The sequence below is a fragment of the Fringilla coelebs genome (assembly GCF_963513975.1).
Source record: "Fringilla coelebs genome assembly, chromosome: 1".
NCBI lineage: Eukaryota > Metazoa > Chordata > Aves > Passeriformes > Fringillidae > Fringilla > Fringilla coelebs.
The window spans coordinates 72,623,220-72,643,470 of record NC_140028.1 but is presented as its reverse complement, the minus strand read 5'-3'; the positions used below and the strand labels follow the sequence as shown (position 1 = coordinate 72,643,470).

At 38.1% G+C, this 20,251-nt stretch overlaps 1 protein-coding gene across 1 annotated transcript in view; it reads left to right on the top strand.

Annotated features, from left to right (window-relative positions):
- SEMA5A (semaphorin 5A) overlaps window positions 1-20,251 on the top strand; it is a gene marked incomplete at its 3' end in the record, with an annotated part of 211,185 nt that overhangs the window by 7,668 nt on the left and 183,266 nt on the right. Inside the window, exon 2 of the mRNA XM_084217356.1 lies at window positions 9,902-10,001. Coding sequence (XP_084073482.1) covers window positions 9,902-10,001 — 100 coding nt within the window. The remainder of the gene's footprint in view (window positions 1-9,901; window positions 10,002-20,251) is intronic.

Sequence of the window (20,251 nt, the reverse complement as noted above, 5' to 3'; positions counted from 1 at the left end):
GTTACGTGACAATTTGTCATTTTCAGGTTGGACCAAACTTTGACTTGTCATTAGCTTGTCTTTCCATTTCCAGTGCTCACTTCAGATTTTGTTTTGATGGATTTATAGCTATTTTCTACCATTTCTGAGAATTAGGACCTGACTGTTTTACAGCCAGCCCTACAAGACATCTACAAAATTAGTTGTTAATAGTGACAAACCCCTGGAGTTTAGCAGTGTCTTTTAGAACAAAAGTAAGTTCTATAAAGAGAAGTGTTGTGGTTCATTCTTTTTTTACTTGCATGTTGCTTTTTTTTTTTTGGCTTTGGGGCATCCTTTTATTTTTGTGGTGGGGGAGTGGAGGAGGTGGGGAGTATATTCCTCTTTGAAGTCCTGGCTCCAAACTCTTAAAAAGATCAGTGTCAGGCTTTGTTCTCTATACCCTTTTTCTTTACAATATGTCTTATTTTGTTGGGTTTTGTATTTCTTCATGAAATATTATCTGACCTTTATATTGTGAGCTACAGTCTTGGGCAGAATTGATAGATCAAGAAATTTTATTTTGCTGAAACAATGTAAATAAAAAGGTTTATTATGTTCAAATACCAACATAAGTGAGAATGCATCATTGCAGGATGGTCAGTTCTAGCAAAAAAAGCAAAAACTGAAGCATAGATATTTCCAACAAAAGTAGCAGTGCATAACTGTCTATGGACAGTCTGTATTCTCTTTCTACTCCCAACAGTACATGTATTAAAATTGAGCAGATTTCTTTAGAAAACTCTGTCTTGAGACTAAATAATGATTTCCCATAACTATACAACATGATTTCCTTCGAAATGAATTCTTTGGCTGGCTGCCAAAGTCAGCATGTAAGTGTTAAAATGCAAAAGATTTTTATAAAATATTTTAGCTAAACCCATCTGAAGAGAGTGCATGATCGAGGATGGCAAATGTTTTTCATGGTCAGTCTGTCCCTCCATCGCATTCAGGAAGATTGGCAGCAGCAGCACAGGCACCAGAGGTGGTAACTGCAAGGAGTAGCTTCTCTCCCTGGGAAGAGCATTAGTGCTCTGTGCTGGATGAGGTGTGAACTTAGTGTTTTCTGACTGTGCTGGAAGCACTGAAACCACTTTCATCTAGGTGGGGGTTCGGTCTTTTTTGCCTTATGCTTTCTTGTATTTGTATGCAATATGTGTGTTTGAGCAATGAAGCATAAACAATTCCAAACCCTTGTTCAGAAAAATAAGAAATAAGTAGGCATTGCAGCAGATGTTCCTGTCTCTTCCCTCAGGGCACAGACAGTCAGAACCCAAATTCCCTTTAATTATCCCAGTAATAGACATATGCACACACATAAGAATGCAGCAATATGTACTTCTAGCTGGAGAGCTCTGGCAGGGCAGAGAAAACAGGAACGCAGGCTAGATTTTAGATCTTGAAGGTTAGAGTGCATTGTTCAAGCAGGTGAGGGAGCTGGGGCAGGGCAACTCCTGTGACTGCATCTGCCCTGCCTGGAGAGCAGCAGACAGGCGGCCAGGGCAGCCAGTTTGCGCCTTCTGAAAGAATCAATGAAAGATGAGAGTAGTTGGGTAAAAAAGGAAGCAAGTTCACCCTACGCTTAAGAAAGAAGTTCAAGTTTTCATGCATTCAAAGTCAAGAAACATACTGTATCAAGTATGTTAATTTTCTCTTTTCCCCATTAATAATAAATAAATTACAGCCCTGCCTCATTACCTCCAAAATTGTTCTGAAGCTGTAATAGCTGTTCATAAAATGAATGCGCAATAAACAGGTGGTGAACTTTCTGGAGAATATCAAGAGGTTTATGGTCTTGGGATTTGTTTTATTACAAATGATTTAAAGTGGAGAGGAGCATGAGAAGCTAGCAGAGCTTCTAGATAAGGCTAGATATAGATATTTATTTCTCGGCTTCTGCGGTTCTCTTTGTACGGAAAAGCAAGCTTCAGGACTGTATTAGGTTTTATTGCTTAGTAGAAGGAAGGCAGCTGGTTTGTTTATGGGATCTAGAGACCTCCAGAATACTGCATCTTGAAAGGGAGCTGTAGTTTTGAGGTTGCTTTGTCTTTTTGTTGGTTCTTTTTTTTCTTTCATTTTTTTCTTCCCCCCCTCCTTATAAGCAAAGATGAGCTCTGAACTTCAGATGAAGATCTGACATGTTTTCATGTTTCCAAAGGAGAACCAAATGTAGTGTGGTTAGACTTAAAAGAGGAATCGTTTAGTTTGTGGTTGCTGATTTAATCATTTTGGGCAACTTTGTAACTTCATCTTTTCCTTTATAGGGGACTGGATTGCATTAAATTACCCTGCCTAGACAATATTTTTATTTTTTTTACTTGGAAGGAAGGAGTGATGTTATGTTTTGTTTACTTATATCTTCCTGGACACCATTTTTGGAAACTGTAGAGTTCCTACTGTCTAATTGCTAATTACCAGAATGCCTATGTTTTTCAATGTATTACTCAGATTAAAACATATTCATCATTTCTATAGGAAACATTTAGAATTTTCAATTTTGTTGAAAATAAGGGCTTGACTAAACATATAAACATATATTCTCTCATGTCCCAGTTATGACGTCCATCCACGTACTCTTAATTCTGTACACAGCCCTGGTATAAATAAGTTCTGTATTGCAAATGAAATGTCTTTTTCATTAAAATGCAATACTGAGTACGGTAACAGATCCATCTGTCCTAATCCTTCCATTTTACAGAGAAGCATTAAATGGTGTTGGACAATGCTGTCGTTTTGTCGTTGAACTGCTGCTCTTCTCCTCATATGTTGTGTCCAGCCTGCTTCTGGTGTACTCCATTTAGAATGTTAGAGCCTTCTTAGCACAGACTATTAGATTTACTTACATCTGTGGCTCTCCTTGGTCCTGACATAGGAATATTTGTACCTTATCTATGAAAAAGTGGGCATGCCAACTACATTCTAGTAACAGGTGGACCAGGAATTTTGCTGGAGCAAAATTGAGATGGGATTGTCTTTTCAATTTGTATTTTTTCTTCCAGAAAACATTTGTCTCTTTCTGTGAGATTTAAATGTTAGAGACTTGCTTACTCCTTGTTATTTATTTGACTAAGGTCCTCAATGCAGTAGTTTTTCCTTCTTGTGTATGAAAAATTACAGAAAAAGCACCTTTTTGATGCCTTCTAATTCATCCTGGTGGTGTACATAAGTTCCTAGTACTTAATGTTGTGTTACTTGGGCATTTTCTTTCTCCTACTTAACTTCAACTCTGGAACCAAAAATGAAGTGTTGGTCCTACCTTTAAGCTCTGCTATTGTAGGATGCATTAATGGTTATTTTGTCTGCCCCTGCAATGCATGCTAAAGGAGGAGCATGTAGGAAGGGTTGATGGATGCTCAGACTGTTGAGCCAGGGCTGTAATTGTATTTGCTTTGCATCCCATAGCACCTCTGGATGTACAACCTAGGCAAGGGGCACTCTGCAGTCTCCCTGTGGGATTTTCTCCAGACCTGTGGAATAAGACTCCATAGCATGGGCAAGGCACTCACCTTGGGGTACAATTCTGTGTATGGTCCTGGAAGCAGGTCTACCAACATAACACTGCATATAGAAAGCAAATGTCTGGAATGAAAGGAAAAGCAGCCTGTAATGGGCAGGCCTTCTCTGCTTTGCAGTGAGCTGCTGTCTTCCAAGGGCTTGGCTTCTACCATGGGCTTTATGGAAGAAGAGCAGGGCAGATGTTTGTGCTTAGATTTTGTAATGAATATAGTTGAGCATATTGTCTTTGCTGGAGTACTGTAACCCATAGAATGAATCTTTTCTGTAAGAGAAATCAAAAAACATTTGCTGTGTTAATTATAGTTGTTTGATGAGGGTTTGTTTTTGGTTTATGATTATTTTATCATACTTTTGATTTTCTTTCTCAAAAGAAATGGCACTTTTAATGATTTCATGCATCCAGCAGAAATTAGCTAATTGGGAAAAGTCTGTTCTGGCCTGTTTTGCAACAGAGCTAAGCTAAGGTTAGAGTAGGAATTTGCTTCAAAGTAAAAATAAAGCATGACTTTACAAGTATATAAAAAGTAAGTTCCATTTGTATGGGTTTAAGCACTTTGTACCAGAAATAGAACCACCACAGTTATGGTGGAGCTTCCTGGTCCTGCAGCCTGAGGAGTGCACAAAGTAGTTTGTTCAGGTGCAGCAATGGGTTTCTTTCCTTTGCAATGACAACCAGACAAGCCCTGATGCCTAATCCAGAAGTTTGTTTGCAGCTGTATTTTCAGAAGGTCACCTGAGAAAAAAACACCTGCATGTGATATCTTATATTGTCAGTTGCATGTTTGTAACTAAAGCTGCTTTCTACCCAGTATTTACTTTCTTTTTTAAACTTATTGATGAAAATTATTGGAAACATTGGAGTCATTGCACGCAAATGCTGAGAAACACATGCCTTGAACAAGTTCTAAAAAATGAGTTATATTTTTGACAAACTAGGCCTCAGCTCCTTTCTGGTAAGCAGGGGTGTGAATTGTGATTGGTTTCAGAAATAATAAGTTCTTTTGCTGAACTTTCTTGATGGAGTCCCCTTTTTAGTTCAAACCTGTGGAATAGTGTTGGCATGCATTTCCTTTCTTCACTTGAGCGGTGGTGCCTTTTTTCCTTTCATCTGCAGTGAGTCAATGACTCAAGCAAGGGTGCGTTTAATACATCTCTGTGAGGAGAGAATACAGTGTGAAAGAGGTAGGAAAACTGGTCATTGAAAGTATAAGAAAAAATACAGGCAAAAGTGAATTGTAAAATATTCTGCAACAGTCTCCATCTATGCCATTCTTCTTGCCTGTTTTCCCAACACGGAGCAATGCTTGTTAACCTGAAGTAGTTCTGACTGAATTTTTTATTCACAGATATATTTATAATCTAACATTATTTTAAGATGAGAACTTAACAGTCACACTGAATTGATACCAACGGTGCACAGAATTTGCTGAAGAAAATCTTGTTTTTCTCAGTTCTAGTTTCAAGACAGAGACTGTGGGGTCCCGAAGCGCCACAGCAGAGTGTTTACAAGTGCTCCTAGCTGTGTCCTTCAAGCACCACTGTTGTAAAGAAACCCCCAGGCAGGACATGCTGAATGAATGAACAGGTGCATTTCCTCTTGCCAGCCCTGACACCTTGCCTAATAGATTCTCCTGGGGTTAATGGGGCTGTCACCAGGGCACCGGGGGTGATGCGATGGAGTCAGCGTGGCACATCCCTGGGGAGACTTCTGACATGTCCCGCTGCCTTTGAAGGGGATCGTGGTGTAACTTGAGTGTCACAGGAGGAGATCTAAGGCTAAAATTATTACACAGCTTCAGGAACATGGAGTTATTGTATCATCCTTAGATTAGATACATTTAATTGTAAAAGAGCTTTAGCATGCAGAAGCATATTTTAATTTTCTTCTGATAAGATTAGTGAGTTTGTTGTACTGATGCCACCCAGAGACTTCTGTTAATATTGCAAATCTGCTAGTTTTCAACTATGGTGTTATTGTTGCTGCTGTTATTGTGGTGGTATTATTATTATTGTTGTTATTTTGCTAACACAGTTTCCTCAAGAAGGTGCTGCTGTGCATATGTTTAACTTTGTGCTCACTATTTTCAAAAAAGACACCGTGGCTCAAGGTGTCACATACACCATAAACACTACTGAAACTTTTAATCTCTATGTTAATTTTTAAATGAAATCAGAGGTCCTTATTGTCTTTTGACTTTGTTATTTGCCAAGTTGAATTGGGTTCTAAACATACCATTCTATTCCTTGTAAGTAATATCTCAATTTATTTTCCTGTTTACTGTAGCTCTACTTTGAAGTACTGAAGAATGAAACTTAGGTTAGAGGGAACTTTACAATTTCATTTGCAAAGAACTGTAGAGCTCAACCCTTGGGGAGTCCTTGGAACAATGTAAATCAGACAAGTCATGGCCTGTTGGGCGGATACTAAATTTAAAGTAAAACAAAGACAGGTTCCTGGTCTTGCATTTTTTATAATATGAGTATCTAATGTCCTTCTGCACAGCTTTGATTGTTAACCTCCTTTGTCTTTAAACCTCTTTAAGAGAATTCCTTGACCTTTCCTTTGAGCTGGGTGGAATCTGGTGTGTTTGCTTTGCTGTTGATTTATGGACCATGACAAACTTTGTTTTATATTAAATTGAAGCTATTTACCCTCCCTCCTAAAACCTGAACCCCCCAGGAAAACCCATAACATCCGATTCCCAGTGCTTCCCAGCTGTAGCCTTCTCAAAAAGAGTTTTTTTCAACATTTACCTTTTAGTTCCATGAGGAAGTATTTTTCTTGGGAATATTTTTGAGTTATAAGGCCTGCAGATTTCAGCCCTTTAACAGCAATGATTTTTTTTTTTTTATTGTGGTTGCTAAGGGTAAGTATGTCTTGAATGTACCAAAAGGACACAGTGAGTATGGGCAATCACCTGCTACCATGACTGTGTGTGTACCATGATAGTTTTCCCTGGACAGCTTTGAGTCCTAGACAGATGTCTGCAGAATGGCAAACATGCCTACTTAGTTTTAAAGGAAAAACAAATCCAGGCTGAAGGTGTGTTTCAGTAAGTGTCCTCAGTATCAGGAGTAAGAAGAGAGAAGTCAGTAAAGGGCTTGGTGTTTCACTGTAATTCACAAGAAATGAGGGCAGAGGAGAGGGAGGGGAATGTCAGGAAGGGGAGGGCTGGGATTGGAAAGTGTAGGGATGTTGCTCTTTGTCACCTGTGACCAGCAAGCAGTACTATTAGGTTATGTGTTGGCAGGGCAGCTTAATTGCCTCACACATTGATTTGTGCTACTGTTGTAGTACACAAAATGTACTGCTATGTTATTGCGTAAAGCTTGTCATGTTGCATCTGCATGAAAATTATTAATAAATTTAAATTATTACTTTTTACTACTTTACTATTATAGTTTTAATTGGAAGAAAAGTAATTTATAGGCCTTTAGTAGCTAATGATGAATTTTTGACTCTACGGAGAGAATTCAAAGCAAAACGAAAACGTTTTGTTTCATCTATGGGTTTTCAGCTAGATTTCACTGTTTTGGTGAAAAGAAACTTAATTATTCTGTTAATTAGTTATATAAGCTTTTATTTTTGCAGTGTGCATGGGGTTGTGTTGTCTTTTAAAATTTTTTTTTGCAGGCACTGTTTTGTTCATTTTGCCTTACAAAAGTGTCAGGAAGTTGTGGCTTTATCTCATAAATACTCATTTCTGTGTGACACATGCTGCCACAGTGCCACACAAGAGATACAGTTTCAGAGTGTTTTCTGAAAAAGAAGAGCTCTGGCAGCCATTTGCTCTTCCTGACCTTATTCCCTCAAGCAAGAACGCTGCTGAATGCAACAAAGACAGGATAAAATAACTTGTATTTTGAAGGGGATTCAGATTTCAGAGAGATTTCTTAGCAAGTCCTCATTCTTGTTCTCTAGCCTGGGCTTGCCTTGCCCTGCCTGGCCCCTGCTCCCTCGCTCCAAATCGGGAAGTGGTCACAATCACCTGCCTGCTGTACCTGGAAGCTCTATTGTGTCTTGCTGAGACAGCAGGACAAGTGGGAGAGAATTGAGTCTTTGAATTTCAGTCTTCCCTGTAGCCTCCTGGCCCTGCAGTACTTCTGTGCACTGAGCTGTCCCTGGCCTCTCATGCTGTGGGGAGCCACTCCTCTCCTCTTCTTTCAGAAGACCAAGGGTCTCACTTGTCCTGCCAATACAGAGCTGGGATAATTCCATTCTCAGCTGCTTATCTTGTCGCTCTTTCAGAGACTGATGTTTCCACAGTGGGTCTGGCTGGTTTTTTTTGTTTTGTTCTCTTTTTGGTTTTTTTTTTTCCCTTCTTTTGCCAGTAAGTGAGATTCTTTGTGATTTACTTCTGGATTTCCTCATCTTCATGTCCCACCTAATTTTTTAATGTATTAGGACTTTGTAATTGATTGTTTCATATGAAATGCATGATTGAAAAGTTAAGGCTCCAAAATCAACTGCAAAATATTTAGAAAACACCTCTTTTATGCTTGCCTGCTTAGCCATATAAATACATATTTAAATGAAAATAGATAAGTAAGTATGTATAAGGCTATATATACAGGCCTGTAATGTATATGAGTGTTTTTCCTCCCTCAGAAGCCTGCTGGTTCTCTGCACAGCATCTGAAGTAATGGCTGATGGCAGCTGTAATCACAGTTATCTAATATGTGGCCATATCTCCTTTCCACCCCAGTGTTTGAATCCGGGTTTGAGCACCCACCCAGTGCAGATGGAAATCAACAGTGAATTTAGTACAAGTACTGCAGAACATGAACAAACTGGCATTGTGAGCCTGAAATTGCCCAGATGCATACGGGCTGACATTAAAAATGCAGAAGTTACTTTTCTGACACCCAAGTGATTCTATTTCACAGTTCCATCTGTTTTTCCAAAGTATATGATGATACAGCTCCTGCACACTGCATTTAATGGTTGTCTGCAATGGCTGAACACGTTTTGACACAGAATAACATTTTTCTCCTGGGCCCATTCCTTAGGAATGGATAGCCCACTTGTGCTAAAACTTTAAATTAGGAACAAATCATCCTGAAACAGGCACCAGACATGGATTATTTCAACTGAGACATCTGCAAAAGCAAAAATATGCTTGTGAGTAAAGAAGAGAGTTTAGAATGAGTGTTTTTAACCTGAGCTGCAACTAATGATACCATTGTCAAAAATTGCACTTCTGCAGCACCCTCAGGGGGTTGGGTTGGTTTCGAATCTATGTTCTAAATGGTCATGACCATGGGCTTGGCTTTGGTCTCTCAAGTGGCTGTTTCACACCTGTAATCTTCAAACCAGCCCACGGCCCGTTGTGCCGTACATACTCAGCCCTCTTCACCTCTCCTGGAAGTTCCAGCCCACTGCTTTACATTAAAAAAAACCAAAAAACAACCAAACAAAAAAGCTTCAATCGATGTCCTGACAGTTGCAGAATTCTAGACAATGAGGTTTTTGTACAACTGGATTTTTTTTTTTGGCGAGCCATTTCTACCATTTCTATTTTTACAGAAATTTTATATATTCTATATGTCTATTTTAAAAAAGTAAAAATAAAAGATAATTATGCTGTGTTCCCGCAATATTTGTGGGTTTGTTCAGCCAAACTGTTTAGCGTTCAGTTAATGATATGAATGAAAAAATTATCTACTAGTAATGAAAATGTTTAAGGATTTGATTTGCAACTATTTATGTGTGCTTAAGTTTGAAAGTAGGAACAAGTTTGTATTCTGAATACAAGTAATGCCCCTTGCTGATTTTCAGTAATTCACATGCTTGTCTGCCCTGCTTAATGTAGCACTAAATTGGTCTGAGAAAGTGAAAAAAAAATTCAAGGAATGTCAAATGTTTTCCCTTTTTCATCCCTCATTTCTCAACCTTTTTATTGTGAAAAATGATGAAAAGTCAAACCTGCTAGTTTTCCTCATTGCTTTTCACTTAATCAGATCCTTTTGTAAAGAAAATAAATAACTAAATAGCAAACTAAAAAAAAACAAACCTCTAGTCCTCATGTTTTTGATGCATGGAAATTTAATCTAACTTTACTTGAGTATGTCCCAGTGAATTGCAGCTGTACTGTGGTGTTTTTTGCTTTTCCCAAGGAGGAAAAAAATTCAGAAAAAAAAATGGAAACTTGATTCAAGTGTGTATCAGGTGGCTGCCCTATATATTTTACAGGTCTGTATTATAAATTAAATGGCATGGTGGTGAAAATCTCCTATGTTTCCTTAGAGGACCATAAGGAGAAAACTTGCAGACCCACACAAAATATCTGCAGATTTAATGGTGGCTACCTGATGTACTGCACCTATAACATTTGTAGTAAAAGTTGTATTTCTTGATTGTTTTTAGAAATTGCCCCTTGGCTACACGTGTTCAAAGCAGAAGATGCTGTGGACTTCTCACAGTTAACATTTGACCCAGGACAAAAAGAGCTTATTGCTGGAGCAAGGTGAGAAATCTATTTTCTTTTTTATGTTGCACCAGTCTGGATTTTGTTCTTTATTGATGAGCAATATTTAGCCAAATTCCAATATCAGTGTGCTCTTGTGTGGCTCCCCTGCTTTCTAGACCCGCTAAAGTGAATGTTATGTATGTTTATTACTCTAGTCCCTGAGAACCAGAGTTACAAGATGGGCTGCCTGCCTGGTGTCAAGGTTTATAATACGCTGTCCTAATTTTTAGGAGGACTGTCCTGGAGTACACAATCTTTGTGTGCATATGGTAGAACAAACAGGTGCTGTATGGCAATGTGACAAAAGTTGCCATTGCATGAGGCTTAGAATGATACCAAATTTGGCTACACAATGTGGCTTTTTGTGCTGGGATGTTTCTAATAATTATTCACTACATGCCAGGAGTGATCTGTTAAAGACTGCAGAATTAGTGGTAAAGTTGGTGATAGTCACTGTTTGCACAGTAGGAGAGCACTCTGCAAGCTGTGATCAACAGGGACACTGTCTTAGATGTCAACACTGAAGCAGTGACAGTCCTTGAAAACTATTTTTTTCCCTCTTAGCATATGAGGTGTAGTAAAACATTTTGGTTGGCCAAAAAAATGTAACCATCTAAGCTTATTATTCACACCCACCTTCTGAATATATTTTTTTTTTTAACTAACAAAGTTCTAGTTACTTCACTTATCTGTTAGGTTTAGTATTGGAATATATTTCTGTTTCCCAGTTTGCTTCTTAGATGAAAATGAAGTTCAAAATGCAGAGTCATAAAAGGCACTGCAAAAAACCTTTTTCCATAGACCAGTGGAAGTTGCTTATCTACAGGGGAAAACTTTCTGAGTGTGGAAATAGGCGTGTGTGTGTGTATATATATTCATATATCTTTGGTCCACATGAAGTGGGGTCTTCTGTGCCTTGATGATGTTTTTTCAATTCTGTAAGCTACCCAAGGAAACAAGGTGTGAGGTTGTCAACTGCTGCTACTCTCTAAGTTGTCTGAGCCTCTCCCCAGGCCCCAGACCCATGGAAATGTGTGTTGGATTAGTGCACTCTGTACAGATATTCCAATAACTGTTTAAAAAAAAAGAAAAAAGAAAAAAAGAATACTTTTCCCTCCTTCCTCTCTTATTTTATTCTCTATACTGTTTATCTGGAGTCCAAATCTGAGCAAAAAATAAGCTCATTTGAACCAGTGCTTTTGATGAAGCTTTTTAAATCACTAATGGATAAACAAGGGATGATTTTGTTGAATAAGCAGTGACTACAAAAAAATCAGCTGTTAATTCTTTTTGCTAAAGATCCCATATATCAAAAGATGTATTTTTCCTAAAAGTTAATGATGCTCCAGACCTTTATATCTCTTGTTCTGACTAAAATTTAAAAAAAAATAAATGCAAGGTTAATAAAACTATGACAGCAAAAATTTTGTTTCATGCTGTTCAGTATAGTTAAAGTTCCCATATATCAAAAGATGTATTTTTCCTAAAAGTTAATGATGCTTCAGAGCTTTATATCTCTTGTTCTGACTAAAATTTAAAAAAAAATAAATGCAAGGTTATTAAAATTATAACAGCAAAAATTTTCTTTCATGCTGTTCAGTATAGTTGGCTGTTAGTTGTTGCTACAAGGCATTGATTTTCCCTTTCCTTATTCTGCATTTCCATTCTAAATTTTAACCTTTCTGGTGTTAACCTTTGTTGTGTTTGGCCATGGAGATCTTCCTTTAGAATACCTAAACTTGCCTGCAGTTTTCTCTAATTACATGTATTATTGATACCAGTACATCTTTTTCTCTACACACCTTTTTGTTCTTTAGGCATTGTGCCCCACGTGTCATTATACATCCTGGGGTCTGAGATTCAGAGACTAGCAGCCAATTGTCAGGGTTCTGTAGTCCCAACACTGCAAGTGTTGCTCACACTGATAATCTTACTGATTACACATCTTCTGCATGTAGTCTCCACTGCAGGTAGACCAAATCCATTCATTGTGAATCACAGAATTCACAGAACATCTAGGTTGGAGGAGACCTTCAAGATCATGAAGTCCAACCTAGCCCTAACACCTTAACGAGTGCCAGTCTTTTGTTAAACACATCCAGGGATGGTGACTCCATGACCTCCCCAGGCAGACAGTTGTAGTACTTTATCACCCTTTCTGTGAAAAAACTTTTTCCTAATACCCAACCTATATTTCCCTTGGGGCAGCTTGAGACTGTGCCCTCTGGTTCTATCAACTGCTGCCTGGAGAAGAGACCACCCCCACCTGACTACAATCACCTTTCAGGGAGTTGTAGAGTGATAAGGTCACCTCTGAGTCTCCTTTTCTCCAGGCTGAACACCCCCTGCTCCCTCAGCCGTTCCTCACAGGGTTTGTGTTCCCAGCCCCTCACCAGCCTCGTTGCCTCCTCTGGATGTGCTCAAGTGTCTCAATGTCCTTCCCAAACTGAGGGGCCAGAACTGGACACAGCACTCAAGGTGCAGCACCACCAGTGCCGAGTACAGGGGAGGGATGACCTCCCTGCTCCTGCTGGCCACACTATTCCTGACACAGGGCAGGATGCCCTTGGCCTTCTTGGCTTCCAGGGCACACTGCTGGCTCACTTTCAGCCAGCTGTCACCAGTGCCCTGAAGTCCCTTTCTGCCTGGGCACTGTCCAGCCACACTGCCCCCAGCCTATAATCAGATCTACTCTGGTCTTGATTGGTAATAATTTAGTTAACTTCTTTAAGTTGTTTCTATTTGCCCATGAAGATAACCAGTGAGTTATGTCTCCCTGTCCTTATCTCAACTCATGCACCTTTTGTTTTATTTTCTTTTCCTGCTCAGTTGAGGAGGGGAGGGATAGAGCAGTTTTTGATGAGAACCTGATCTTCAGCCAGAGTCAGCCCACTCCATCCTTGCACCTTCACAATTCTGCTTTAGTAATTTGGTGGTATTTTAAACTAGAAGAATGATTTTTCACAGCCAGAAGCTGTGTTTTGGCTCATCATATGTTCATAATTAACTTTTTCCACCTTAACGGATTTAACAATCGCAAATTCCTCTGCCTTAGAAATCAAAAGAAATACTATTGTGAAAGTTTGATACTATTGGAAATTTTTAAATCCTTTTTCCATTATTGATATTTATGGCAGGTGACTCTTTTGTTTATGAAGTTCTACAGGCTTTATTTATGATATAGATATTTATGATTTGTCTTCTTGAGAATGGTAGCAAAGATCCCAACTGGGATCCAGACTGCATTCCTGTTGGGAGTTGCCAGTGTCATGCAGCTGTGTGGAAAGACAGATATGATCCTATGATACCCCAAAAGGTGTCTCCCAGAGTGATTGAGAACTTTTGATCTCTTTGCACAAGGTTCTTTGGAGACTTTAAATTGTCCATGTGCGTACTATTCTTTTTATATATGCTTGAACAAGGTTTAATGAAATGAGTTACAAATGTAAGGAAGGACTGCTAAAAGGCAGATGAGAAGAGGGTTGGCAACGTGGTGCAGGATAACAAGGGCTGAGCGTGTGCCCAGCACCTGCCCATAAATCCATCAGCAGGTGAAAAGGATGTAGTAGCATAAATGGAACAGCAGTGTTGACAGAAAACCAGATTGTTTAAGTTGGCCATGAGTAATTTAGTCAAGAAGCAATGAGTTTTGTCACATTTTGCTGAGGCAAACAGAATTAGAACAGAAATAATTTTGATGTAGACGTCTTCAAAAATATAGAAGGGACTTTATTCTATAGCATTCACCATAGCAGGCTGTAAGTGGGAACTTCATCCTGTGTTTCTGAGATTAGTCTTGCTCGTCCTCTTTGGGAGATGAAGGTGGTCTTCTGATAACTGTGAGCATTCTGTTGCTGTGCAAAATAGATGGTTTGCAGTTGCATCTTTCTGCCTATCCCCACCCTGAGCTTTTGCAGGTTGTCTTCCACTCCTTGTAAGAACGTTATAACTGGTTGATAATTTTTTTTTTGTTCTGCAAAACATCCAGTTCTCCTATAGATATTGAGTTGATTAGGCTGGAATCTTGCAGCCTTGTTTCAGTTTCCTTACACCGTCAGCAGCAATCAGTGAATGGTACCACTGCAATGCCAGTATGTGCCTTCACATTAATCATGCAATCCATGCTCCCATGAAACTGTATCTTTAAAATGTGCCCCAGGCATTGTTCTTAATATTGTATGTGACCTGGCAGATAAAAATAAATGAGTTCTATTGCAATCTGAAACCTTCTTGGGAGTTCATTTGTTTTCTTAGAAAAAAGCCAACCCATATGGCAGGGCAGAATTTACTTTTATAATTAAGTGGCACCAGCAAAGGATTACTCTCAGGGCATTAGCTCCTCAGTAAGCTCAAGGAAATGAGAAACTACTTGTTTATCTTATTCTGATAAATTCCAATAAAATGTTCAGATGAAGTATTTCTCTGTGTGTTACTTGGTGGACTGATTTAGCATGTAATAAAATATTATTGTGATTTCTGTATTTTGAAATAGCAGTAGGCTTAAAGATTCATGGATTTCTCCAAGAACACCCTTGTCTTCTTTGCTGTGTGAAAGTGCTTTGCCATATGTTTCTTTGGGAAGGTCAGTTGAAGGGGGAGAAGACCAGATTAGGGGAAGGATACAACAATCTGTGAATTGCCCAGGCAAATTGTGCGTAGCGTTTTTTTCCTCCTCATCTCCTGGCAATGCTCATAGCACATAGCAGCTCTAGTTTTGATAAACCAAAAAATTGCTAAAAGTGTTTAATCCATTTGGCTAAATGAGAGTCGACAAAAAGCATGTCTAAAATCCAGTAGTTAAGGGCATTTTTTTTTTTCTTCTTTTTTGGTGACTTTTTATTTTGTTTTCTCATATGGTTTTATTCAAACCATATGAGAAGAATCATGTCTATTTTTAAAGAGAAAATGTAGTTATCGTCTTTTCCCAAGCCTCCTATGCTTGAAATTTTGAACTGGTAGCAGCATGGGTTGAGTTCATTCCTAAAATGTGGATTTTTTTTTTTTTTAATTCAAGTTGGGCTAGCTCAGCTATACTTTTAAATGATATAGTTAATATCAGAAATAGGCCTCAAAGCTATCCAACTTTATTTTTAATTGGCTAATGCATACTTAGATATACCTTACTTTTTTTTTTTTACATAGAGTATCCTAATAGTGGTGGCTTTCTCCTGTATGTTCTCCTTCAAGTTAATTAAACTTAGTTTTTAGGATTATGTCTTGCTTTGAGGTGGCTTATTGCCTCAGTCACTCCTTATCTCACTGATGAAGGACTGCAGCAGTATGGCATCTCCCTTAATTAGATGTGTGTTTGGGAACATTAATTTGAACCATTACCACTACTTGCCATAATAACAGAAAGCCAAATTAAAGGATTCATTAACAGTGGCTTAAGGATCTCTAATAAAGGAATAAATAACTTCACAGGTTTACTTTTTACTGTTGTCTGCTCCCAGCTGGAGAATCTGAGACCTTCTTGTTACTAAGGTGCTCTGAGAGCTACATGTACAGGGAGAATATACAGGCAGAGGGAATTGGTGCTCTATTCTTTCAACATCCATCTGGGTATCACTGCTCATTTAACACTTGGCTCAGGGTAATCAGTGTCTGTCCTTCCACTGACTGAACTGGGCTAATCCAACCCCATCTAATCTGATGTATGGTTTAATGCTAAATCTGTGAGAAATTATCATCTAACTGCTGCAAAAAGAAGGAGGTCTTTTCCTCCCTACTGCTTTTCTTTCCTACCTTGCTAACAGGGTCCTGACTGCAGAGTGACACTAGGCAATCTACCAACTCCACAAAAGTCCTTCCTGTTCTTTTTCTGATTTAATATCTTGGCATTTTTACTAGAATAGCTGAAATGACCCCTTTATTAGGGGTCATTTCAAAAGAGAAATGACCCCTTTATTTGGGGTAAATGGAAATTTTGTCATTGTCATTTCAGTTTATTAAAAAAAAAATGAAGGAAATATCAAAACTTGTTGCATCCCACCTCCAACAACTCAAGCAAACTTTATATGCCCAAGTTGATTACTGTAGTAGGAGACCACAGAAAGTTCAAACTGTCTAAAATTTCTGGTTTTAAGCCCATTGCCATTGTTGGGGGTCATTTGGATGAGATGTAACAGCAACATTTAAATATAATTTAAAATTAATCTTGAAAAGGAACAGAAGATTAATATATTAACAATGAAATGGTAACAAGACCACATAGCATTTGCATGGCTCTTAATGTGAGTGAATGCTGTATACTATATGTAATATCTGCCAAAATATGAAAACTGGGGGCATGTACTTTGACATACCTTTTGCAGCAATAAAAAAAGTATTAAATATTTGGCTACCCACAGTTATGAAATACAGGATTAATATTTTGGTTGAGCTGGTATTTCAGGATAAATTTGCATCCAACAACAGCTTACTAAATAAATAGCTCAATAACCTCACAAACTCACCTGGACTAAGACATAATGCTCAGAAACACCCTTGACCTGCATGCATTGGAGGCAGACAGGTCTCAAATGTTGTGAGGCCATTGCCAGCTGGGGGGAACTTGAGTGCTGTGTGTGAGAAGTCAAGGCCAACAGAGACAGATGTTAATGGAAGTTCGAGATGACATGGCATGACTTCAGGAGGAGGGTGACCTGCAGAGCTGCAAGGGCACCTAGTACTTTTCTGCTTTTTCTGGAGAAGCCCAGGGCAAGAAATATGTGGAAGTGACATCTGGCTGTTGTTGAACATCTGTGCAGGAGTGCTGTGTTCTAGGATCTCCAGCATTGCTGGGACTCTATGAGGAACCACAGGGATCCAAAGTAAGATTTACTAATCCAGAGGAGAAAGCATCAGAGAAGAAAATCATGTTTCACAGGACTTTTGAGTGGATTAATTCAATTTTTATTAGGACTCTATAATAATTGACTCCCATAGTGATTTTCCTATTCTGTTTGACAAGCTCATTGTTTCACTGGTCAGCTTATTATTGTGTGAGTCTTCCTTTTGCCACTTTGAATATTAATAAAATGTGGTTCTTCTTAATTCCTCAAGAAAACCTGTAGTTTTAGAAGTTATTTAAAAAGAGCAATAAGAGCAACAAAAATCACTTCTCCATAATTTTAGAATGGCTCAAAAAGACCTACAAGTCAGAAGATATTTATCTCTGTGCATATGCTGTTTTCATATCTTTAGCATTTATCAGTAAGCCTCTCATTTCATTATTCTCATTTGCTGTGGCTTCCATTTCATGCAAAATGAAGATAATATGTAACTTTTTGGCCATTCTGCTTTTTGTTATTGTAACTTGACCATTTTCATAAATGGTTCAACTAGAACACTTGTATTAGGTTTCTTTTATCGTCCTTGGCTTTTTGAGATATTTTTCCTGTAGACTTAAATAATTTACCAAATACCTTTTGTACATTATAGTTTTATTTATATTATCTCCTTTTGCCCTTAACAGCTTTTTTTTTTTTTTTTTTTTTTTAAATTTTCTTTCCACTTGCTGACTTTACTGCACTGCAAAACTAGAATTGCCTTTCACCCAGAACTTTACCATCTCAATTGTGGAATTGTGAAATTTTGCTTAATAGTTGACTCCTGCGGAGTTTACATTTTCAGTCTTACTATTTTTTTTCTCCCAGTGAATTGAATAAAATTTTCTTCTTTCATGTGAGTTACTTTCTTGAAAGAAGTGAAGAGGAAGTAATCTTTTGTTAGTTTATTTGCAGGAGATTTGGCAGCATGTCTGGTCATACCTCAAGTGTCTGACTTTGCTGAAACCCCTATTTCTTGATTCAGGCTTTCAGTTGCAAATGTATGTGGGCACTTAGGATGGGTTATGGAGATTTTTTGCAGTATTATTCTATTTTGCCATCTTTTTTTAAAAAGCCTAATCCTGAATCCGTGTCTCCCTGAACTGTGTGTGCCATCTTAATGTTCTTCCAATTCATGTCTGTGTCTATTGCAAAAGTACTGATTGTTGTCCCATTCAGCTTTTATAGCTTGCAGTTTCACAAAGAAAAGGGTAAAATGCTGGATTTAGCAACCATTAATAACATGATATACTTTTGAATCTTTATGAATTTTTAATTGTTTTTCACTTGGATTGTTCAGGAACATACAGAAAATTAGTTTTATACTTTTAGCTGTAGTCATACTGAATGTATTCACAGCAATAGATTGAAATCTATTGTTGTGAAGGAGGTGACTGGAGCATGCTTTTTGTGTGCTTTCATTCAGTTCCTACTGATACCAGTGGAAATGTTTACCCTTGGGTTTGAGCAGGCTCTTGACTAATGGGTTTTAATTATAACAGCTGAGCTAGAAGAGTTGTTCAGTGCTGTGAATATAAAGCAAAATGCTTACTGCCTGCTGGATCTCCAAAGGAGTAAAGGATGTTGCTTTATCTCAGTGTTAGTTGTGTTTTCTTCTCATTAAGTGTCCTTCTGTTTGCAGATTTATGTAACATATTTGCTTTCCTCATTCATTAAGCACCAAATGGAAACAAATTTGCCAATTACCGCCAGTGTCAAATCAGTTTAGTTCCAGCGTGCAAAATTCGTCTTGCTTGTTGCCACCATATTTGGAAAAGAAGCAGGGCTGTGTGCTAAGAGGTAGTATCTGTACTTCAGAAATGTAATCTCGTTTTTCCTTCTCATTCTTTGTTGCCTTCAAAGCATAAATGCACTGGAATAAAGCTGAACCGAGGTTGAAAAATGGCAGTCTAGGGCATAATCTCAATAACAATTTGAAAAATTGTTGTTACCTGTCTCATGAGGAGCATAATGGCTCTGCACATGTCATGAAAATTGGCAATGACTTTTTCTTTGGACTGCCAGATTTATTAGTACTACATTTCCTATGTGTTTTTTTGACTGTCATGCTCATTTCTTTAATTTTATCCTAGCTATTTTCTCGTATACGTGCTTTCTGAACGAGTTCTCGCATGCTAGTGATGCAGGTTTAAAATGTTAAACTGTTGGATTTGTAAAGCTAAATGTAATCCTGCAAGTTTTACTGAAATGGGCACATCTAGGTAGGAATAGCTCTGATTGCTCTCTGAGTGCTAGTTTGACGCTCAGCCCAGAATTATTTATGTAGTCACAGTCAATCTGTGCTGTCCATTTGCCCAGTTTATGTTGCTAAGGTGTTTTTGCTGTCTTTTGCACATTGTTTTTCATGTTCAGTTTTCCTTCTGCTGGCTTTATAAAGCTAAAAATATTTTAATTGGTTATTGGCAGCCACAGGAAATTGAAAAATGTACACTTATTAGATCTGCCTCTTGATCATTCACATGAATGTAGAGATTTTAGTCTCCCTAACACTTCTAGGGTCAATTTTTCTAATTTCACACTGAATATATTATGTGTAGAAGTGTTGTGCTCTACTCAATAAGATAAAAATCTCATTTTCTAGGAAAAAAAAACCAAGAAAAATGTTGAGTGTCTGTTTTTCTTCAGGCTGGCACTGTGTTTGTGCATGTATTTCTTTAGAATCTTTAAGTTTGGGACAATAGCTTACTTTTTAACAGGCTGAAATGATGTCAGAATAGAAGATGATAAAAAGACATTATTAATTTGATCATCTGTCCTAAAAAGGCCTCATCAGGCATAAATTTTCAGCAGATATCTGAAGATGAAGGACACGTAGCAATTGTAATCTATATGCTGTATGGTCCCGAAAACTAAACCCGTGAGACCAGACTGCTCACATATTCTGCAACAGAGCCTGCATTTGTTTGTAGAGTGAGATGGGACATTTATGTGCCATTCCTGTGAGCCTGATACTACTGAGTTAAGACAGCAATTTATACCTGCTGAGGATTCAGTTCAGTTTCATTGGAAGAAAGAAAAAGTTGTTTTGCACCAGCAGTGAAGTTGGTTCCTTTGATATTGGATTGAAAAAAAGTACAGCGATGGGTGATGGAATGCACCAAGATGAGGAGCAGGCCAGGTATTTGTGCTTCCTGCTGAATACTTCTGGGGAAGATATTCTGCGAAAGTGAAGGTATTTTTTGTCCTTACAGAGGGAGTGTAGAAGTGTTAGACTATAATGCATTAGTTCCTGGTGTTTTGGTGAAAGTCTCTCAAGTCCACTTGCATGTAACTTGTTGGTGAAGCTTTGTGTGTACACATTGTTCTGCAAAGTACTATCCCCTTCAGGTCTCTTCATAATGCAAACTCAATTATTATAGCTATTTCTTTGTGCTGATTTAACAGTATAATAATAAATATTCTCTTTATTTTACTTTC